The following is a 23,911-nucleotide window of genomic DNA, read 5'->3' on the forward strand; positions in this document are numbered from 1 at the left end:
AAGCAGATACAGATATTTTGAGCACTAAAAATAAACAGATAATGGCATTGCATTACATGCCTAATGCATACATATTATTATTATTATTATTATTATTATTATTATTATTATTATTATTAGGGCAGTACAATAAGCAAAATGGTTTTCCTATTGCTGTGGTTTTTGACCATCATTTGCTAAGGGAGGGCTCTCTGACACTGTGGCACTGGACTTACCCACCTTATACTGTTCTGTATGTGGAATGTAGACTATAAAAGTGCATGGCAATCAAACACACACGCACACATTTTAGACTAGTCTAGTTATTAATTATCCAAATTGTCTCAATCAGTTCATGGTTCACCCAGACTAGGATGGGTTCCCTACTGAGTCTGGTTCCTCTCAAGGTTTCTTCCTCATATCGTCTCAGGCTTGCTCCATCACCTCTGGCTTGCTCAGTAGGGATAAATACATACAATTTATATGCTTAATGTATTTATTTCTGTAAAGCTGCTTGTGACAATGTCCATTGTTAAAAGCGCTATACAGATAAAACTGAATTGAATTGAATTGGTGTATGATATGATTAATGATTGCTAGAAGTAAATTATAAAGCAGTTTCCATACTGATATGCAATTATAAGGCTATACTGGAATATCTAACCACGAAATAATACAGTATTCCTCTTTATTCTTGACATGATATTTCAAAGCATTGTCATAATATTATTCTTTCCACACCGAGTAAGAGCTTTTTGATTTATAGGTCATTTTAATTTTCTTACCATAGTTCTTCCCACTGTTTCTCCTTTCATTTTAAGTAAACACAGTTCTCCACCACATCCTCTTTTTCCATCTTCCATTAAAGTGGTGATGGAAAGAATTCAGGATGGGGTCCATTCAAATGTTTTAGTTTGGGCCAATAATTCCAGATGAAAAATAGCATGTGTGCATTTTGATAATGAATAACTGAAGATTCAGAGATCCAGGTTGCTGTGATGCATATTATTTGGGTCACAACCTGTCATGGCATTATTAATGGTTATGTTGTACATTCAGACAAATACAGTGAAATAAAAATGAGAAGTAAAAGACAATAGTCTGTATTAATAATATAATATTAATAGTATTTTGTGCGTTGCACAAAAGAGCAGGATACCAGGCATCTTATCCTCACTAGTCGGGTTGAACCCCAATCTTAATTCTGTCCTTTTTTCTTCCAACTCAGTTACAGGGTTTGTATTTGGGTCCAGGGGTTAAATTTGGAGCTTTTAAAAGCTTTGTAGTGTGCACTCCACATGAGGCATTAAAGTTGACCAGTGTGGTTTCTGAGATTACTCTTAAAAATAGTCTTCAAAGTCTACTTGAAACCAAAGAAATGTCTAGTAAAAGCTGGAAGTTTTATTAACTTTAAGCAACTCAGTCTTAATGCCACTTCCACTGAGAAGTTAGTTATAGTTACTCTCTATTGCTTAAATTGATGACATACAGTTGTTCTCTGTTCAAACTTAACCCCAGAGGAAGCACATGTTAGCCTTCACGCCTGGGTGGTAGGTGTTGTTTGATAGGGAAGCATTGCCTTGTGGGATGAGAATTGGCAGGTGACCAAAGTGGGGAGAAAGATTGGGGAAAAACACTTTTTAAATTAAAACATTTGAGCATGAATTAATAACTAAAATTCACACCTAGATTTAATTCTCCATGTTAGGAATTTATGATTTTGAAAGTGTCCAGTGACTGCAATTTATGACTTTAACTGTAGCATGGTTGTTGGTTTGAGTATTTTAGAAACTGCTGATCTGGGAATTTCATGCACAAAAAATTCCAAAGTTTACACAGAATGGTGTGGAAAAAAAACATCCAATGAACAGCAGGTCTGTGGGATCTGGATCTGGTTATTAGAGAAGAATGGCCAGTCTGGTTTGAGCTGACAGTAAGGTTATTGTAACTCAAAAAAAAAAAAAAAACTCTTTACATCCACGGTGAGAAGAAAAGCAGCTCAGAACAGACAACACATCAACCCTTGAGGCAAATAAGCTGCAACAGCAAAAAGCCCCAGTGGGAACCACTACTCCGAGTCACTGAGATCACATTTTTTTGCCCATTCTGATGTTTGATGTAAACATCAACTCAAGCTGCATGATTTTATGCATTATGCATATGTATCCTTTCTCTCTCGGGTTCAGTTTGACACCAGGCTCCATTTCACTGGCTATCATTCTCTCTGTTAGAGATATTAAGTGCTACACTGTTTTTGTATGTTTTCTAGAGTGTTGTAGATGACTATGCAAAAGTTCAGTTGGCAGACTGTGATCCAGGAAAAACCTGGCTTCTCTAGTCTTGTTTTACACGAAGCGATGCTAAGCCCATATATTAGAAATTTGTCTTGTGTCACTAGCAGAAGCACACATTTTTTTTTTAAAGACCAAAGAAGGTCATGTCACCCCTCTTTATCAAAAACCAATACACTTCTTTTTCTTTTGCTTTAAATAGCTCATCAGTCGAAAGGACAAGGCCACTTTTGAGAAGCTGGACTTCTTGACATCAAAAGAGGAGAACTACACCCGGATGAGAGAGCACATCAAGTCCCTCAAAATGGTTCCCTGCATCCCTTACCTGGGTGAGTCTCCCAAATATACGGATGTTTTTATGGATGCGTCTTGTGAAGGCGTAACCATTTACCATTTAGTATCAGTAAGAAGACTTCATTGTTTTTGAAAATGATCTGGCGCAGATTGCTTAAAGCCTCATTGTGGAAGTGGTGCTGTTGAATGTAGTTTTTTGTCTAGCTGACAGGTTTATATAATTACCATGCATGCCTTTCACACTGATGTGTTCTTCACCGTCATTTATCTTTTCACTGGTTACCAGTATCCACTTTAGATTCTTTTGCTTTACATCAAGTGAGTGCTTGTAAACATCCTAGGCTTTTCACAAGCTTTGAACATTTAATGAATAGTTACTTCTGGCTTTGCCCTAATCTTTTAAACACAAATAATAGATCATGCTTCACTGGGCTTTAAGTGCCAGAGAAAGGGATTTTTCCTTATTAATGGGAACATAAACTTTTATTTTACCTTGCTTTTTCTTTTCAGAGTGATCTGTTTCCACTGGGCTTTGTGATACCCTTATTTGCCAGCCAAATTTCCGTTACCACAAAGGTCCTCTCTTTTACCCATACAAAGAAAACAGCATGCTTTATGTCATACTACTGATTTACACTCATGTTTAAAAATGAGTAATTAACATATTCTTGCCAGTCAGGATCACTTTATGGAAATCAGCTAGTCACAGGAAGATTCAGCTCTCTAATTTCATTTGAACTATTCATAAATTTGACTTGAATACATTTTTGAATAAGTAACCATTGTCCTTACATGGCATGTGGATTCAGCAGGGTGGAGTAGTCTATAATCAACACCACAGCCTTTCACTGATGTCCTTGTTGCAAATGAAAATTTCAAAGTTCATTTCAAGGTCTTGCATTCTGGTCTCTTCTTATTTTTACTGTATGTTGTAGATAATGTACTACATCAGTGCTGATGTTTTGTCAATGTTTAGAAAAGACAGCATGGGGTTGTGTGTGTGTGTGTGTGTGTGTGTGTGTGTGTGTGTGTATGTATGTGTGATGACAGATGTGAGGTATATACTGTAAATAGAATTCAGTAGGGCTTTGGTACTCTATTCACTTGTTCATGTACTGAATAATAGAGACACCTGGCATCCATTTTTCAGCCATTGTGATCACTCAAGTACCAACTAGCATTGGATGTTTATGTGAATCCATTTCATTAATTGCACTGAAACACTAAGTAAATAACACCAATATTGCCTCTCCTCATCTATGCCATAGATAATGACTAATACACCCCCACCTGTCCGTGGTATTTTCCTTGTGTGTCTGTGGAAAAGAACTGAAAGAGACAGACAGATGTTAGAGGGATCTTAGTAAGCAGGGTTTTACAGACAAATTAATCTCCCGTGGAAATTCGGTAGAGATTAATGGCAACATATCAGATGAATGCCTTCATTGAGTTCATCCAAAACCAACACCCTGCTGTGAAACCACTTCAGCTCATTGGGTCTTACTCATGCTTACTCATTGTAGTCAGCATGGAAGACTCATTATAATGTCTCCAGCTGCTCTGCTCTCATTTGTACTGAATCCATGGGCTTGTTAAACTTGTGACTCTTTGGTCAGGCTTTGCTACACACCTTGCTCACATGAACATAACTTTTCAATTAATTTCCTCCTATCGGCATTGTCACTGGTATTTATTGATATATTTATCTCAATCATGTAGAATGGAACTGCCATTGATCTACCCGGTATGTGTCTACTGTTTCGATTTAGACCAACAGTGGTATTTTACTCAAGGGTTTTCCAGCTTCACGAGAGGGACAGGAAGGGCCTCAGGCATGCTTAAGTTTCAGCACACTTTTGCTCCTCATTCATTATTGTGGGTTTGAGGTACGCTGCAGCTCTGTGTTCATCCTTTGCAATTAAAAAAATGATATATCAGTATTTGATTATGTATCCATGCACACACATTGCTCAAGTTAGGTGCACAATGAATGCAAAATTCGTCACCCAGAATTTTGCACCCATTCATTTTTACATTCAACTAAATCTCATAACTCTGTATTTCTGAGTTCTAACTTGGAAAAAACAAAGAAAACTCTGTTTATTTTGAATTACTAGTTGGACATTTGCGATCATCTATCATATGGTCCTCCCAATAAGTCATGTATGAAAAGTTATTTATAGAACTATCTCGATTGTCTGTAATGTTGTCTGAAATGCTGTCTGGCAAAAGGTTTCGGAAACTGTCGGTGCTCTTACTGAGTTAGAACAAAGTCCTTATAATAAAATCTGTTCAGTTGGTGGCCATCTTCACATTGCATCCTCAGTATAAATAATTTATGGTCTTTGTAGCTTCAGTAAAACACCAAAAACCACATGTGCTACTACACGAGTGCAAAAAGCAGGGCAGAGACTTGATGACGGCAACCTTATTTACAGCTGTTTCGTTTGGTAACAATGAGAGTAGGTTGACACATTAGTAAGATAAAAAAAAGACGTGTAAATGTATGTGAAAAAAGAAATGGATGGGTCTTTTTTTTTTTTTTTTTTTTTTTTTTTTTTTTTAAAGAAAATACCAGGGTGCTGTCTTTAAAAACAGAGCAGCTGCATGAACTTTCTATTTCAAAACATCTAGTATACTGACATGGAAAAACTGTATCTCTTTACAACTAATTCACAATAAACTGTATCTCACTCTTATTCTTCATTAATTATTAGGTTTGGCTGCTGCTTTTGGCGTGGAGAAAGAAAACTAAAGCATATTGTGTCTATTATGAGAACTTGCTTAACATTTAGTTAAAAAAAAAAATAGTCAGAACAGGAGCAGTGACAGTAGTGCCCTATACCTGGCTGTTCTCGTTGCATATTTACTAATAAGACTATTGGCGAAAGGCAGGACTTATTACATAATACGGCCTCTTTGTTGAGTCTTACTTGCTCCTTCTGTCATATTTCAAGCAGTGGCTTGTCTATAGTCAGGACCAACTATGGTTACAAGCAAGTAGCAGCTGAACTGCTTGGTTAAATATTAAAATAGCACATCTGCAGTTTGTTAATCAGCCACCTAGGTGTATAGACACAGGGAGCGGGGAGTGATGTATGTGCCGCATGTAGTGTGCTTGTGCCCTTAGGCTACACTCAGGAGTACCAATGTATTGATACCCAAGTTTATTTATTTTTTTTGTTTTATTAATATTATTATTTTTTAAGTATGTTGCCTATTAAAGACTTTCTATACGCAGGATCGTTAACCAATCCTGCGATCTAAACAGACAACCTCACAAACAGGCAACACTGTTTCTGCAAAACATTTACCATTCAGCAAATCTCCTCATATACCTGTACAACAGGCCGTACATTTTTGTTTATTGTTGCAACAGTTTGATGATGCAGGTACATTTGTTACACTTGAAGTACAAACATTTTCTCTAAACATTGTATATACAGAAATATGCTGGGTCTCATTGGTTCCAACATTTAAATTTGTACATTATGTACAATATTTCTCATTATTCAGAGGCAAACCTGGACATGTAGCAAAATCTATAATAAACACAAAGAATACCTAATCTTGATAGTGACATAGTACAAACTTCATTTTATATCAAGATATACGACCAGGAAGTTGGCCAGGAGGTGATATTGCCAGGAGGTGATGGAATTAATGGAGACCCCTGTGCCTTGGGTCAGGCTTTTAACACACTTTAACTGCTTTACTCATACTGTTGCTCTATACAGAACGTTTTCATTTCTAATACAGCTTTCTTACTTAATTCATATTATTCATATTATGGAATATTGGATTTCATTTTAACAGTAGTAATAGTAAAAAAAGAAGTACCGTAATTGTTTATCATGTTACATTGATATGAATTTGTTGCAGTATTGATATGTTTTTTTGTCTTTAAACTTCAAGAAAGAATAAATACGTACCAGATATATGACTCATAGGAACTCTCTTTTTTTCAGATAGCACCAGGAAGGTTTGCCTGTCTGTTGTTGTGTAGCTCATTAGATTTGTGATAAGTATCTCTAAAAGCCCTTGTGGATGTTTATTTTTATAGGTAGGATCAGCTGCCTTGCTCAAACTGGCCACTGGAATTTTTTTTTTTCTTTTCCCTTTGGCTTTTTTTAACTGCTAACAGCAGTATATATAACAGTGAGTTGGCATTCATTGAATATATCAGGACTTTTCAGTACATTTCCAATGTACAGTTTCAGACATTTTCCAGCAGATTTATACTGGTAGTGGCAAAGCATCAATCTGCTACTAGCCATACTCCTTATGACCCGTTTGCCCAATTTCTTTCTGGTATTGCAGATTTTCAAGGATTACATTTTCAAGAAATTGGCCAGTGATTTGTAATCATTGAAATAATCAACCACTTATCAGGATTTTTTTTTCTTTTGTGCTTTACAAAAAACTAAAAGAGCATAACTTGTCTACCACCAGATTGTGCATCCTGTGTCTCATGCCACATGTAGTTTTTTGAAGCACCAATTCCTTGCTGTGCTATCAGATATTTGATATAATCACTCAAAAATAGATTAATCTATTCCATATGAGCAGAAGTTCAATTATAATGTCTGTGTGAGGACAAGCTGTGTTTTCTGTTCTTTGGGTAAACAAATTGTATTGCAAATCATTTCTCCAAATGACCACAAAGCGGAAACTGTTATGACAAGTGGAATATGAAGGCCATACGTTTTCTTGATGACAAGAATTTAGGGAGAATTCTTCTGCCCCTTGTCCCCTTTATCACCCCAAAGTTGCCTTTTACCATAAATATAAACATCTTAGACGTTTCTGTATGTGTAGGCTATATATACGAGTGTGGATGTTGAGGGATAGTTTTCAGTCTTTTCCTCTGATTTGTATGCTGTTCAGTGAAAAGTGTTGGGGTTGGGGCGGATCATCATCACCACTTTCTTTAGGGAGTAGGCTCCTCCTCTGAATTCAGCCCAGTACACTCCGTCTTGGTAGCGGCTGCGGTAGTGCCCACCTCGATACCACACACCATTCAGGTTGGAGTGGGCACAGGAGTTATACCACCAGCCTCCCTTCTGATAGTGAGCACAGTTACCTGAGAGAAAAATAAGCTGTTTTTTTTCTGGTTGTCCAAGTAAGCATTCATAAATAGCTGTAATGAGTTATTAAGTGTGTTATTTGCAGCAGGCTCCAGCACTGCAATACCAACTGGACTGGTTTCACTTGATGATTATCAAAAAAGGAAATAATGTAATGATATTTTCTAAAAAAATTATTTTTACGAAATTCTTACATGATTTTTAAAAACATAATCTTGTTCACACACCAGTAGCATAGTATCTTGTAGTATTTTTTTTTTTTAATCGCTGATGACGCAATTCATTTAAATGCAAAAACACATGAAAGAACCTAATAGACACTTTTAAAGGTTCTCTTAATAAGCACCTGATATTAGAACATGCATGCTATGCATAACTAAAATGATATATATTACATTTGGAATATATATATAATATCAAACTTTTGGACTGTACTGTAATGGCTATGTAAAAAATTAAGTAACATTGAGTTAAACTAGCCAAATGGTATGTAGGTAAATGGTAAAGTGTTTTAAATGGAAGCATTCACTAGCTTTGGTACTTGTTTAGATGACACCTTTGTGAACGTTTCGTTGGTCTTGCCACTAGTCTCTTAGTTAAAACACTTTGCTATTGTGATATCATGTACTATATCACACATATGATGTCTACCATAAGTTAGATAAATCAATAAATTCAAGTCCCTACCTGTGTATGCATCATGATCTCTGTCCAGCGTGGTGAACTGCTTGCCGTTGTGCCAGGTGAGAGAATCGCCGGCGTTGCCATGGTAACGTCCCACCCGTAGTTTGTAGAAGTCAGCCTCAGGTTCCAGCCTGAAGCTGGCATATTCGGCAAATGTTTTGCGCCCAGCCCAATCCTCCAGGGTCACCAGAAGCTTGTAAGTGGCCTGATTGGTCAACCAGTAAATGTTCTCCAGCCCTAGCCAGTACTCTCCATCTATATTCCCAAAGCCTTGCTGTGTGAATGAAAAGAGACAGTATTCTACACTTATTGGTTCTCCATCAAAGCCCTACTGTTCAGCATGGTGATTAGCTTATGCCATTGATTAAAGAAATATTATAAAATTGCCCTTGTTTGTTTGAATGTTTACTTTTTACTAATCACTATTTACCATATAATCCATGCACTATAACATACAGAAAAATGGAGCAACCAAATGTATGATCTGCAAAATAGAATATCTTAATGCACTATGAGATTTTTAATGTTTCCTTGTACTATTTATAAATATCAAAAACTTATAGGCTAAGGTTAGAATATTACATTCTAGGTCTATGTAGGTGTATGGATAGTGTGGTTCTAGAGATTCAGCCTCTCCTGCTCTATTTCTCACGCATGTGGTTTTTATCAGTAAGCATATGCTTTCCATCAGTGTAAAACTCCTTCTGCCCTTGTACTCTTGTATTTTGTGTTTCCACTATGATCAAGCATGTCTTACAGACCTGATTTATAAGTTGTCCATTGTTAATTCTGGAAGGGATTCAGCTAATATCCTTGAAAATAATCTGTTTGTGAGCTTTAGCATACATTTACCACCATCTTGTTGCAAGGCTTGAGACTCTTATCCAAGATTGCTTAAGTAAAAGGTTTGTATGAATTTTTTTCTTTCCTTCTCTGTAATAATAATGTTACATATTCAGGGCATAATTAAGTAATGGCTTGCCATTTGCAATGTGGTGATTTCTGCTTAGCATATGTTCTTCATTGGCCCTCCATTGATTGCAAAGGCTGAACCAACCTCTGGTCCAGATTATCTAAATCAGATTACGTTGCTAGAAGCTGTTGTTCATGATAGATTGACTGAAGTGGTCAAAGCATCAGAAAGTAGTCATCGCTAATCAAAGTTCAGATCATTACTTCACTTCACTGGTATGTAGCTGAAAGCAAGTGTAAGCTATGGTTTTGCACTGCCAGCACTAGTCAGGTGTGTATGTGATTATTTCAAATTATCCATAATGTACTGGTGCTTACTTAAATAAACTCCCCAAGATACAAGAAGACATAGCCACATTTACTCTCACCTTGTATGTCTCCCAGTTCCTGAAGAAGTTTACCGAGCCATCCATGCGTCTCTGGATGACTGTCCAGCCTCCAGGGTCCTGTTTTTGGTCACACCATACCTGCATCAGCTTGTTGGTATTCTCAGGCTTCACTAGGTACATACCGCTGTTAGTATGGCCATCTTCCAGGGCCTGCAGACAGTCTTTCCAGGGGCCTAAGGCAAAAAAAAGAAGCTAAATGACTAAATAAACCATTTGTTCCTGACTTGAAAGACTAATGTGAAGACTCTTCTTTGTAGTGCTTCATTCATATCCCAAAGTTTGAATCATAGCCCTCTCTAGCAGTGCTCTCCTTTTTTAGGGAGTCTCTTACTATTTCTAGTGGGATTCCCCTGTGCTCACGTTCCAATTTTGGGATTACTGTAGTGTGAGGGGGTTATTCTGTTTCAGTGGGCTGCCCACAGTGATCTACTGTGGCTCATGCCTTTGTTTCCTTTTCTTTTCAGCTGGTAAAGCTCTCAACACAACACTGGCATATACTTTGGCTGCCGTTTCTGGCCTTGGAAAATGCCTGCGTTTTGCACGCCAAGCACAACATGAAGGCTGAAGAGTGGCCTGAATCTAATACCGTGCAACTCTTGCAACTTGATTAATACACTTCCTATTTCTAAAGCTCCATAAACAAGAATAATGTTTTCATGTAGATGTGTCAAAAATGATCCAACTTCCAATAAATAATATTTCGTACAAGCTCTCAGAATTGCATCCTTAAGAGAAAATATTTTATGCTCTTTGGTTTAGTGTAGTTGACTAGCACCAGTTTCCCTGTTACTCCGAAGTTCTGTGACATATCACCATAACTATATAACTGTAACCACAAGCTTTTTGCATTCTCTTCTAATTTAGCAGATTGTAACTAAATGTGGTGTTATAACTCAATTTAACACTCGTATCCTTTCAAATGATAGTGTACCAAATCTCCATCCGAGGTCCACAACCCTGAGAGCAAATGTTAAAGGCTGTGTGGGAAAACCCTTCACATGGTGAGATCTTGACAGGTTTCATATTATTCATATCTTTCTAAATCTATCTTTTTTTCTTTTTTTTTTTTAAAGAAAGTATGCCAGACCGTGACACATAGCGTCTGGTTGAGATTAGAGAAAAAACAAGGTCATGCAACATTTATTAACATGAACCAATAATGCATTAACAGCGGTTTATTTACAGTGTTCTTTCATTCATCCTTTATAACTGCCTGGTCAGGCTACTAGTATGTTTAGGTCTATTTTGGGAAACACAGTAGAACTAATTAAATTTAAAATATGTTAGAAAATGCCATGGGCAGGAACATAAACAAACAAATGAACAAATAATAAATAAACGTATGAGTGGGATTTTTAAAAAAGTGGGTTTAGGCCACTCCTAAATACCGATAACATAAATCTAAATACCGATACAAATACAAATATTTGAAGCAATTAACAGATACAAGTACGTCCGACCATGCTGATGAACTAAATACATAGGTTTAGTAAACGTCCTTTTTAAACAGGTCTTTAATTACCATAATAACTCATCAATTGTACATTTGTGTCTTTGTATAATTGCCTGCCAGTGTGCTCTTGGGTTTTAGACTCAACATAAGCCAAAGCTTCATAAATATTTGTTCCTGCATGTTATCAGCCTCAGATTACTTGATAAATATCCATTAGCATTAAACTCTACAGATCGTATCAATCATCGGTCTAATTACAGTAACATGCTGTCTGGCTTCCAGTATTTATTACAGCCTGATGATCTCAGAAACCACAGAAACACAGCTTATTAACTTCTCACCTCAACCATTACTTGTTTCAGCATTCTTCTTATGAAGCTACCAAAACACCACTTTGTATACTGTTTCGTTTTCACTCAGTTAATATTCCAACATGGACAGCAGTTCCTTAAGCTAAATATCAGTGGTGAATATGAATGTTGTCAAACTAGCAAATTAGGGAATGGATTCTGTGCACGTTCTGATGTGTGGAAGAAGTTTTAGAAGTTGTAGACATTTTCTAGCTCAGCTCAGCATTAGCTCAGTATTAGCTCAGCATTAGCTCAGTATTAGCTCAGCATTAGCTCAGTATTAGCTCAGCATTAGCTCAGTATTAGCTCAGCATTAGCTCAGTTTGCTTGTCCTGTTAGTATTCATAAAAACAAATGTAAGCAGACTATTATGTTTGTTGGCTTATTATCCTGGAGCCTGCTAGACTATTACTTACAAAACTGTGTGTCAGCAATTTTTAAACTTTCTCCTGGAAACTTCCCCCTGTTTAATTGGTTGTGGAGGATTTTCCAGTATGGACTGGTTGCCACAACACAGACTTTTTCCAAATATATGCAATTAGGGAATAAGAAGCAGTACTTATTCCCCAGCTAGTGGCTTCTACTAGACAATCACTGTTTGTCCTTCTTTTTCTTTTCCATATTCTAAATTTTAGTTTTCTTTACATGGTTTAGTTAAGCTATTCAGAGTTTTGATTTATTATATGTTAATGCTTCCACTATGAATTATGAATTGTTACTGATTTTATTAAATATTCGGTGACTGATTCGATGTCATTTTTTAAGCCCCGATAGGTTTAGGTGTTCAACAGAGGTGAGGAAACAGATGGTCAAATGGATAGCTTATTACTAATCTTTCCACACATGCCCTAACATATCTATCACTCTCTAACTAACCATATCGGTTCAATTTTATTTTTATAGCATAGACATTAGACACTAGACATCGTCACAAAGCATCTGTACAGAAGTAGATTTATATTTAGATCCCTAATGGGCATAAGTACATAAACCTCTAAGTGTAATTTACTCTGAGGCTTGATAGGAAACCACATCTAAATTTGCTTTTCATTTTTCCATTCAGGTTGCTCAGGTAAATAATAGGATTATGTTACTGTCACTGCAGAGTTAACAGAAAAACACAGACTAATTCTGCAGCTTAACAAATGCCTCAAATTCTGATTGTTAATAGCAGGCAGGCTCTACAATACCTAACTGACACAAAGACTGCACTATGTTACAAAGACCGTTGTGTAAACAAAGATAAACTGCTGACAGATGTGCAGGTTGAACAACGTGAGCTACCACTGACGTTTTCCAGGTTTAAACAGATTTGGTGAACTCATAGTGTGGCTTATTGACAAGGGTATGCCTAAGTCTGTTAAAGTGCGTCTTTGTCAAATAAATGAACAAAATCCCTAGAAGGATCAGTGAATTTTCTTTTCAGTTTTTTGTTGTTTGGTTGGTTGGATGTTGGTTTGGTTTTTGGGTTTTTCATTTGATTATTGAATGACTTCAGGTAAAATGAGATTTGAGATTATGATGTATCACACTACTATGTGTGTTCAAGTTATATGGAGGAAAGTCAGTTAAAAAACCCACTTGATTTTCATTTTTAAGTCTTTAATGTGTATTTCCTGGATGTTCAGCAGATTGAAAGTATTCTTTGGTCAGCCACTGTTGTCTTTTTGTGGTTGTGGCCTCTTTCAGAATCCAGCTGTATGTTCCCCTGAAATAGCTTGGATGGGTCTATATTTGCAAAGACTGTGATTCCTATGTTGTCATTGTCTAGTTACTTAAGAAATGTAGTGTAAATTGTTTATTTAACCTTTGGATACTTAATGATGTAATGTTCTTAATGCTTGTATGGATCCACAAATAACCAGATTGAGATGACATATAATAAACCATGCTGGAAATCAGGAAATTTGTTAAGTATAGAAAATTCAGACTCTAGACAGTACAATTCTTACAATGTCTAGTGACCTCGCTGTTCTAACCCTAGTAAAGAGAGTAGAGTAAAAACTGAAACTCACCAGATGGCCTGTTGGTTGTAGAAGGGCTGTGAGTTCCACTTGGCATGGTGGGCAATGGAGCTGGTGGCACTTTGAGGTTTTGATCACTCTGGATCTCATTGGTTATCTGGTTGTTGCGGTTGAACATATGTGGTTGGTATGGCTTGTTAATAGGTGGAGAAGGCCTAGGTTGAGGTTGAGGCTGTGGCTGGGGTTGGGGCAGTGGTCTAGGTGCCACCACTGGGGGTCCCCTCTGACACTGTACCTCAAGTAGAGCAATGAGAGCTGACTGATTGTTTGCCAGCGATGACAAATGCTGGTACTTATGTTCCAGATCTTTGTAGCGGTTGGAAAGCTGCAACAACTCTGAGGTCTGGTTCAGAATCTTGTTCTCCAATTGAGAAAGCTCCAGTGCATTGTCTCTCTTGCGGATGATCTCATGGAGAAGCTGCATATAGAGTTGCGTGACGCGAGAGTTCATGTTGCGTGATTCTTTGCGCAAAAGTTTCACCTCATTGACAATACCACCATCCACTTCCACGAGCTGCTGTAGAGTCTCAATCTGCCTCTTCTGCTTGTGGAGCTCAGTGTTAACAAGTTCCAGCTCCTGCTTATTCACCCGATTCTCCAGTACAGCCTCGGGCTCCTTTGAATTGACGCAGATAGCACCTGTGACCTTCTGCTGGGGAACAATGAAGGTATAAGAGCACTTGTCCTGGGCAGGGACTTCTGGGGCCCGGCGGGTGCGTGAACCTGAGAGGAATCCAGGCTCTGGGCCTTCATCACTGTTGTCAAACTCCTGAACTCCAGTGCTACCTTCCAGTGAGGGGAACAGATCACACACCAGGAGCAAAACCATCAAGACCAGTGCAGGGACTTCCATGGTAACACCAACACACACCTAATTGTGCTGTGATTTGCTGTCAGAGATGAGGGGAAGTATGAGAGATGAGGGGAGGGGAATTAAAGAGTATAGTGAGGAAGAAGAAAAACCTGTAAAACTGTCAGAAATGTGCAACTAAAGAATTTTTTTTTCCTTGTGAAATGCCAGATACACATCACTAAGGGCTAAAGATTCTTTATGCCAGCTGTGGAGCCTGGCTCCACAGCTGGCACAAAACCTTACATTCTTTAGTAAATTAGGACTTAGATACAATCATTTGAATAAATTGTAAGATCCTCTCATAGCATGTTTTCCAGCTCGACTTGCCTGCACATGCCGCTCTAAGCCATATAATACATCCTACTCTGATCTAGATGGGCAGTGTGTCACCTTTGCCTGTTTGCTGAGCTATACACATGCCAGAGAGCTTGTTAGCAGCAACATCAGGCTGCTCCTGTTTTTATTGCAGTCTTGGGCACTCCTGGGCTCCAGGGATAGGTTACATTTCAACAGGATGATGGGTCTGTCATATTACTATGTTCCTGTACAGCTGGTAGGGAAAAAGTGAGGAGCGTAGTTGGAAAGTATTGGTTTGTTTATAGGGATTATGGCATGTCATTTACCTCAGTTTGGAAAGCTCTTGGCCTGATTGGAGATTCCAGAGTGAAGCCGCATTCTTTAAAGCTTCAGATGAGACAGATTATGATCAGTGTTTGAGGTTCAGCATTTGTTTACTTAGTGGCGGGTCATTAGACTTAGCGGATAACACGGTCTGGGTTCCTATAATAAGCTAAACTCTCCCACATTCTCATAAGCAGTCCATCCCTGACATCCTGTTCGACAGCGAGCGGCCCACACAGTGCACCAGATAAGAAGCCTGAATCTAGTTGCTAGGTGATCGGGACTGTTTTTAATGATGTCAGTTGAATTTGTTTGTATGGATGTCCTGGCATTGTTCTGATCTGGCTATCTGCCACTGCAATGAGTGTTTGCAGACACCACCTCCTATCTTTGACTTCAGGCTTTAACCTCACAGAGAGTGGAAATTCTGATGCAGTCTGCAGTTCAGGCCAAATCACACTTTGTGGCACTTTGATGAAAAGTGCAGATGTTGTTACCTATGATTTCCAACCAAACCTTACAGCAATCAGACAGTCTGAGACCTAGTCTGTCACTGTTTGCCTGCTATAATCCATGCTGGCAGTTTTCTGTGATGTTTATCTAAATTTTAAATTGACTTGACAGTGGTTTCTTATTAGGAAAACTGGATCTAGACACATGAATGGAGGTGAATGAGAGGCTTCTAAGAAGGAATAATATGCTGTCATGAGGATTTTAATGGAAAGCTGCCGGTGGATAAGGTTGCAGAACAGCGCTCTACCACACACAGAACTTTCTGTCCACATCCATGTACACGTAAATACAGTGCTTCACTGAGGTAGAGCTAGGTCATTAAATATTAAAGTGCTTATAAGATTCACTGTCTATAGAGTCTGTATTGGCTTTTGTAAATAGGATATTGTGATATTTTGCTCTAGCCAGTATTTTTTTTTTTTCCCACTTTCGTTGTTGTGTATGATATGCAAGCTTGAGCTGGAAATATCTGTTGTTTTCTCATCTTTCCTGGTCTAGTAATCAAGACCACCAGTCATCTCGTTCTCACTGATCAAAAGACGGACACTTAGGACCTTAGGCTCTGTTTAGAATTCTCTAGAGAGAAGGATGGGAGTGTTCAGTGCTTTTGCTTTTCAACATCTTTGTAAATCTGGGAGTAAATCCAGAAGTGTCCCTGCAGTCCATGTTTTAAAAGAAAAAAGATTACTATTAAATATGACTAGAGATGATTGGGATATGAAAAACATATCTGGATAAAAACAGAGAAAGATAGAATAAAAGACAGATGTGTAATTGTAGTGATAACCAGGAATGAGGCTGGGATAACACGTGTCACATGGAAAGTGCACATGCGTGATCTGGAGAAACTGTGGTGAGTCTAGATCATTTATTCTCAGCGATTTATCTCCCCCTGACTAGCATTAATGAAATGGAAGCTGACCAAAATGCAGCCACTGGCATATTCAGTTGGTCACCTTGCAATTTAAAACAGTCTCATAGAACATTCTTCCAGAGTTTTTGATCACTGGTTATGAACAGATGAAATGCTTTAAAAAAAAAAAAAGAAAGAAAGAAAAGAAGAAGACGCTCAGCACCTTGTCCTACTAATTGAATCAATGAGATCAAGTGCAAAAAAAAAAAAAAATCACTAACAGCCACAAATCCTTTATTTAAACAAAGAAAAAAATAGAATTTCTCCACAGTTCCTCCCCTTGTCTGTAAAACAGTTCTCGTAAGAGCAACCCTGATCTCATCAGTTTTTCCACTTTTGTGCTTCAAGGAAAAAATAATAATGCATTCCTTTGTGGGAAGTCTATTTCTCATGGGGCACATGGAGGAAATCCCTGACAGAGCTTCTAATAGATGTGTAATGATAGGTTGAACAGTCAACTGGAGGAGAAACTGTTACTTGACCAATGAGAACTCTCATAGCAGTTAGTGTCAGCATTGAGGCAATGCCTGTGTTTAACTGTAGATCAGTTGTGGTTTCACTCTCACTTGAACATGTGTGGATTCATGTTTGCTTTGAGGAACATGACCTCTGTGTGAGTGTGTGTCTGTGTGTGTGGTTGTGTTTGTGTAGAACCCTTTATAAACTGTGTGGAGACCCACAAGTGAAGAAACACAATAAAATGAGTTGAGTGTGTCTGTATGTGCGTGTCTGGGTTTGTGTGTCGTCATACACAGTGATGGGGCAGTCTCCCGGCTAGTGGAAAAAACAGAAGATACAAGGGCAGATGTGACTCTGTAAGGGCAATAGTAGAAGAGGTTTTGTAAACGAATAATTGTCTCATTTCTTCCCCTTCTCCTACATGTACACACACTCGTATCAGGCAGGTCAGAGTGTGATGGTCTCTCTCTTTTATCAGCCTGTGGTAACCAGTGACAGACTACATACAAATATCTTCAGGCTTTGTAGGTATTTTGGGAGAGGTTAATTTTAAATCTTGCGATTACAGTAATCAAGAAAAACATGGTTAATGCTTTTGTGTCAAACTAAACCTTTCAGTCTAAGTTCTAAACCTTGGTCTCAGGAGTGTCTACAGAACAACCAGGGGACAGAAGCAAATTCTATTAGTCCACTCTGAGATGTCTGTGCAGCTGCGTTTCAGTTGGTAATTAGAAGGTGAGTGAGCATAACTACTAGTTTTGCTCTCTCTCTCTCTTTCCTCTCTCTTTGTTTCTCACTTTGCTTCCTCTCTCTGTTTCCCCTCTCATTTTAACCTGAGCATGGCATTCCATAAATGCTTTCCTTGCTCATTAGAGCAAAGTGAGATCCCCTCCCTTCCCACACAAACATGTAGCAGCTGATGAGCCTCAAACTCCTGACTTAGTGACCTCATACTGTTACCATCACACACATTTGCTCCAGGTCCACTGTTAATATCTGACTAACCTCGTGTACTAATCTGCCATAAACAGGCTTTTTCAGTTTAACAAGAATGTCATTAAACCATCTACTTGCTTAAATGGACAAAATGCTTCATAGCATGTAATCTGTTTTATTTCATAACTGCTTTTATGAGACAACGTTGTCTTCATTTTTTTTCAAAAATTTATCCACAAATTGTGCCAATCTTGTGTGACTATAGCAGCTGCATATATCACTGGCTGCATACTTTTTCAATGACACTTATTCAAGTGACAGGATGCTGTTTTTCTGATAAGCCACAGTGATCATCCTAAAACCCCCTTATCCAAACAGAGCCCTGGCAAAGTGTACAAAGCTTAATTCAGTACTTTCTTCCCCCCTACCTTGGTCTCTCCAACACTGCAGCTGGACAGAGCTTCCTGAGGGATGAAACAGTCCCTCACAGCATCTTCATCCTGTTCTGTTTCGAACTATGCAGTATCAGAACTCCTTTCCTCCGGGACCTCCTTCCTAATCTCTTTTCTCTCTACCTGGACTGTGTTTAGAGTACTCATGTCATTATGAGGAGCAAGGATCCGATCCTCATATCAAATCATTTGTCATTACCTTCTGCTTCATTGAATCCTAGGTGACGAGTTAGCGGCTAATTATGCTTTTTCCGCTCTCTTTTAAATTCTTTTCCCTCTATTCCTTCAAATCTGAAGTTGGCAGAGTAGATGATGCTGTTGAGGACACAACACACACTGGAGGGCACTATTCACAATACTGACTCGCTATGACTTATTTGTTGTTCATGTGTGTGTATATGTATTGGTGTGTGTGTGTGGGTATTCCTCATGATCGGAATAATCATTTTGACTTTGTGGGGAAATATTTGGCTGGTCATCAAAAAAAAGGTTAAGGGTTAAGGTTAGTAGTATAGTATTATATATCTACACTCTGTGCACATATGTATGCAGATATGTACTGAAAAGGTGTGTATTCATTGCATTCATTGCAGAGCACACATAACTGCCGAATCCCGAATTTCCTCTCATCTGTGACTCACCGTTGGTTTTCATGTGAGCACAGTAGAGCTTAACCCCACAAATTTCAACTTGTCCCAGTGTTTAATTGTTCTGTGTATGTGACTGAATTTCAGCTTCTAATAGCTCCTAATAGGAAGGTAAAGCTTAAAAATATTAACAGTATTTACAGAATAGCTCAAACCACAAAATCTGAACAGAACTTTGTGCTTCTTGGTTTTATGCTTCTTGACTTTAGGTTTCAGTAAACACCATGCAATTAGAAAATACAAGCAGTTTTTTTTAAAATGTGGCATTGTGGTAAGACAGAAGCAATTATGTTTGCGACTTGTGACCCATTGTCATTTGCAGAGAATGAAGTAAGTGGTAGTCTTACCAGATAATTTCGCCTTCTCCAGCAGTAGTACTTCAGTATCCTGCAGATGTATTAAGGAAGATTTACAAAGTCTCTCTGTTAGTCATTACAGCTTTTGATGGCTCCAGGATCCCCCTCACCCTCTCTCCTCTCCCAGTCTCTCTCTGTCTGCTCTCGGTGTGTAAATCTCCTGCTGTTTGCTGGTATGTGTCCTAAATGTTTAGTGGAGACAGGTCTCTGTTCCCAAGCCTCCAATTAATCAGCTTTGTCTGTTTGCCGACGCTAAGGCTGTCAAAGTCCCAAACACTCTACAATCCTCTTCAGACTTCAAAATTGATTAGATGAGACAAACAACCTGTGGGACCTGCAAAGTCCTGTGCACTGGAAATGGAAATATGAACCAGTAGCCTTTGATTTAGATCCCAAAATCTTGGTTACAAGACCATGTGAGCTGAACAGAAGTCCTTGTTTTGTAAATAGATCCTCTAATGTGGGACCCCAGAGGAACCCAGAGCTGTCAGGGAAAAGAGGCTGCCTTCCAAAGAGAACATAAGAGGAAACGACAGTTGGTTTAGATGTTCTCCAGGCTTTCCGTAGCAGAGAAGAGCAGCTGCTTGAAGTTCCTCAGTGCTTTGGGGAGACATGAGAATCCCCCAGGGTCAGCCAGCCTGTGGGTGTGAGAGAGTGAGTGTGTGTCCTGTCACTTTCTCTGAGATGAATACATCACCTCTGTCATACTAGTGTACATAAGCTCTCTTCAAGTGTATCTGTCTCCTCTAAATGAAAAACTGTTCTGGTACAATGTCTCAACAAACAGTAATGTTTGATAGTACCGCCCCTCTTCCCAGTTCCCCGCCTCTTGGCACAACAGCATCTACGAGCAGGATACAAATCCCCCACCCATCAGGTCTCTCTCACTCTTTCTCACTCTCTCTTACTCACTCACTCTCACTCTCTCTCTCTCTCTCTCTCTCTCACACACACACATACACACACATGCACATGCACACACAACCCCTCACCTCTACTCTCTCTGTGGTTATTCCTGTACTCTTGGCTGTCAGCTGTAAGTGCTGAACAAATTTCAAAAACTCTTTCACTCTCAAGTCACAGTGACAAGATTAGAGTTGGTCAGTAATATGAAGACAGCTTTGTAGTGGCAGGTAAAATTATTTTGCGGAGAAATATGTATTTGTTAGCTGGCAAATATTTTATACAATTAAAATTCAATCCTAAAGTTAGCCTCAGTGGTTTGATGGTTCCTTAACTTTCATACAAGTTGCTCAATTATTATTGATGATGTTTTCAATTCTGGTTTGAGGTGAATTTGAGGTAATGAGTTCTGTTTGTATATAGGAAATATTCCAAATTCTGTATTTGTCTTTTCAAATTTTCTTCAAAATTCTAAATGTCTTAATAAAGAATTAAGGCCCTGAGAGTAGCAGGGCTTATAAATCCTGTAAAGTCTATGCTGGTGCTGTTAAAATCCTTAATTCCCCAAAACAGGCAGTGAGTTTTAGGGTATTTACAAGCGGCCCCCCTGCCCCCTAACCCCCCTAACCCCCTCCCCCCCCCAGAGAAGGCCCACTCATAAAGAGACCTTACTTCATTAGATGTTCCCCAAGCAGACAAGCTTGATGGAAACAGTAAGTTCTTTTACACGTACAAAGACATCTGGTTACCTCAGCACATTCAGTTTTGGCATATGATCAGTGCATTTACAAGCACTTCAGCAATCTGATAATGGAAAACTCTGAGTCTACATGAGTCTCTCAAGAAACTGATTTTTTTTTTTTTCCACCACTAGAGATAGGCATCCAAATAATTACTTTACGCACATGTTTCTTGTTGCACAGAATTTAAATTTTAGAATGAGCAGTGGTGACGAGGTAAATAAAGTTGAAAATAATTTAAGGTCCTACGATTAAAATTATGTATTACTATATACAGGTAGTACAAAGTATTCTTTCTGAACTTTCACGTTCACATTCGTGCTTTCCAAAACAAGGACAGCATCGTGTGCCTGTCTCTAACCTCTAACCAGCTCGTTCTACACTTTGGCACCAGTAACTGTGGAACTTACTTAAATGTTTCTTCGTTTTTGTTCATAACCATTGGAGTTTATTAGTTATTAGAACTATTGTTATTATTATTATTATTATTAGTTTATTACAAGCTAATAAACTGACAGCACAATGTATATAGGTCTATATGTATATACTACACAACAATAATGGTTTTATATTGTTTTTAAATGTCAGAAACCTGCGTTTTGGCCATTTTTTGGTAATTGCCCATCAGTGTCGATTTCTGACCACAGGACCAATATTTAGGAGATTTTTAGTTGATGGACTATTTCTCAAACCAGCAGTGGTACTGAGGTGTTTAATCCCAGGAATGCTGCTGCACTTGTACCGAAACCACACACACACTATGTGAGTGTCACTGTTGTGCTGTGAATGAACCACCGTCCAAATAATATCTAATAAGCTGTAGCCATTGATGGATGTGGTGCTGACACATTGTGGATAGTATCAGATAGGCTGCAGCCAGTATGTGTAAACCTACAAAGTGTAGCAGAACCTGATAAAATGGCCACAGAGTGTGGGTAGACAGATGTATCAATCTAGGAATGAACAAGCCGGCAACATTATCTTTTCCTTTTTGTTAGATGCTTTGTTTGGCTGCAACAAATTGACTCGTACGTTTTACAGTGTTGTAAAGGATGGTGTAAAGCATGGTGTAAAGCATGTCTATGCTCCAGAAACATATACAAATCATTTCTGCTACCTCCTGATGTAGCTATTAAGAAGTACCATTTTGTGTGGCAGGTATGTACTGAAGCGCTCTGGTCACGTGGATTAGGAAAATATCTGTGATCCCAAGGTACTTGGAAATAATTATACACTGCTTCCTGATACGGCTTGCCATAAAGAAGTAGTAAAGTGTTGTGTGGAAAGTATGTACTTGGAGAGCATTAATAAGATGTGTAGGAAGCTATGCACATCTGCTCTTGAAGTTGTGCCTCTGTCTGATTGGAGAGATGGAAAAGAACAAAGCCACAACTGGACACTAAGCTTAGTGTGGTCAATAGACTTCAGAGAAGAGAAGACGAATATATTGTGTATTGAGATTTTTATTTGATGGCGCGCTTCTAAATTATAGCCTCTAAGAAAATTGACAGCAAGGGGTAGGAAGAATGATACCATGCACCAGCCAGTCATGTGAATTACTTAGACAGAGTGAACTGCACAGAGTGATTGACCATCAGCCACTGCTCTACCATCAACCATCAACCATCAACCAATTAGCACTTTGTACTTTTAAAAATGATAAATTCTTGTGTTGTCTTCTCTGTTTTTCATACTCTACTACCTCCCCAACAGGGGACTGATCATACCCTTAGTCCCTGAACCAGTGAACCCGTATGAGGCTGCATTTATTGATGGGGACTTCAAAGCACTTCTGTAAATCACTCTAGATAAGGCGTCTGCCAAATGTCGTAATTGTAAACCACTGCTCTACACTCTAGCTTACTTATCTTTCCATTGCTAACTGAAAACCTGTTCAGGGCCAATAGCAAAAAAAAATAATTTACAGTAAAATATGGTGGCAAGTGTAACCACTGATGATGCCAACACTTTCTAAATATAGAACTGATCTGTGGCAAATTTTACAAGTCTCATCATTACATGCTTTTAAAGTAAAATGACCTCCCATAAGCTACAAATATACACTATATGGCCGAAGGTTTGTGGACACATGACCATCACACCCACATGTGGGTCTTTCCCAAACTGTTGCCACACAGTCGGAAGCACACAATTGTATAGGATGAATTTGTATGCTAAAATTTGCCTTCACTGGACCTTAAGGCCCCGAGCATGTTCCAGCACGACAATGCCCCTGTGTACACAGCGAGGTCCATGAAGAAGAAGAAGCCTTTATTTGTCACGTATATATTACAGCACAGTGAAATTCTTTTCTTCCCATGTTCCAGCTTGTTATAAAGCTGGGGTCAGAGCGCAGGGTCAGGCATGATACAGCATCCGGGTTAAGGGCCTTGCTTGAGGGCCCAACAGTAGCAGCTTGGCAGTACTGGGGCTTGAACCCCCCGACCCCCCTGACCTACTGATCAGTAACCTGGAGCCTTAACCACTGAGCCACCACTGAAGACCTGGTTTGTCAAGTTTGGAGTTAAAGATCTTGAGTGGCCTACACAAAGTCCTGACCTCAACCCCACTGAACAACTTTGAGATGAATTGGAACGCAGACTGCGCCCCAGGCCTTCCCTTCCCAGCATCAGTGCCTGACCTCACTATTACTCTTGTGGCTGAATGGACAAATCCCCACAACCACGCTCCAACATCTAGTGGAAAGCCTTCCCATAAGAGTGGCAAATGTAGAATAGGATGTTCAAAAAGCACATGTGGTGGTGGTGATCAGGTGTCCACAAACTTTTTGCCATATAGTGTATGTACTTGTTGACCTTTTTGTTTCATTACATTTCATAAGAACAGTACAGTTCAGTGAATCGCATAGGATTGCAGGAGCTTTTACATTTTTATTTAGCTGTACTTGTCCCTTGATTTTTTTAAGATACTGTAACATTAGTGAACCTATATTTTAAAATTAATCATAAATATGTGTTGCTTAGGCATCAAAAAA

General features: G+C 38.7%; 2 protein-coding genes across 5 annotated transcripts in view; one reads left to right on the forward strand and one right to left on the reverse strand.

The window, feature by feature from the left end:
- ralgps1 (Ral GEF with PH domain and SH3 binding motif 1) overlaps positions 1-23,911 on the forward strand; it is a 118,856-nt gene that overhangs the window by 43,736 nt on the left and 51,209 nt on the right. For all 3 annotated transcript variants that reach the window (XM_026925137.3, XM_026925139.3, XM_026925138.3), the window contains exon 8: positions 2,473-2,599. In XM_026925137.3, the coding sequence (XP_026780938.1) occupies positions 2,473-2,599 (127 nt within the window). The remainder of the gene's footprint in view (positions 1-2,472; positions 2,600-23,911) is intronic.
- angptl2b (angiopoietin-like 2b) lies at positions 5,890-20,073 on the reverse strand. 2 transcript variants are annotated; one of them, XM_026925140.3, is made up of 5 exons: positions 19,265-20,073; positions 13,515-14,413; positions 9,676-9,869; positions 8,339-8,609; positions 5,890-7,647 (listed from the first exon to the last, which is right to left on the reverse strand). In XM_026925140.3, the coding sequence occupies exons 2-5, from the start codon at positions 14,374-14,376 to the stop codon at positions 7,448-7,450; spliced, it is 1,527 nt and encodes a 508-aa protein (XP_026780941.1). In that variant the 5' UTR covers positions 14,377-14,413; positions 19,265-20,073; the 3' UTR covers positions 5,890-7,447. The 2 variants fall into 2 exon arrangements, with proteins under 2 accessions (XP_026780941.1, XP_053092399.1); XM_053236424.1 differs by lacking the exon at positions 19,265-20,073 and adding an exon at positions 18,247-19,238.

This window comes from Pangasianodon hypophthalmus, chromosome 8 (genome assembly GCF_027358585.1).
Source record: "Pangasianodon hypophthalmus isolate fPanHyp1 chromosome 8, fPanHyp1.pri, whole genome shotgun sequence".
NCBI lineage: Eukaryota > Metazoa > Chordata > Actinopteri > Siluriformes > Pangasiidae > Pangasianodon > Pangasianodon hypophthalmus.

Coding starts and splice junctions, on each gene's coding strand:
- angptl2b (XM_026925140.3), bottom strand. CDS start 14,376: ATGGAAGTCCCTGCACTGGTCTTGATGGTTTTGCTCCTGGTGTGTGAT. Junction 8,610..9,675: donor GGAACTGGGAGACATACAAG/GTGAGAGTAAAT, acceptor TCATTCACACAG/CAAGGCTTTGGGAATATAGA. Junction 7,648..8,338: donor AGATCATGATGCATACACAG/GTAGGGACTTGA, acceptor TTTTTCTCTCAG/GTAACTGTGCTCACTATCAG.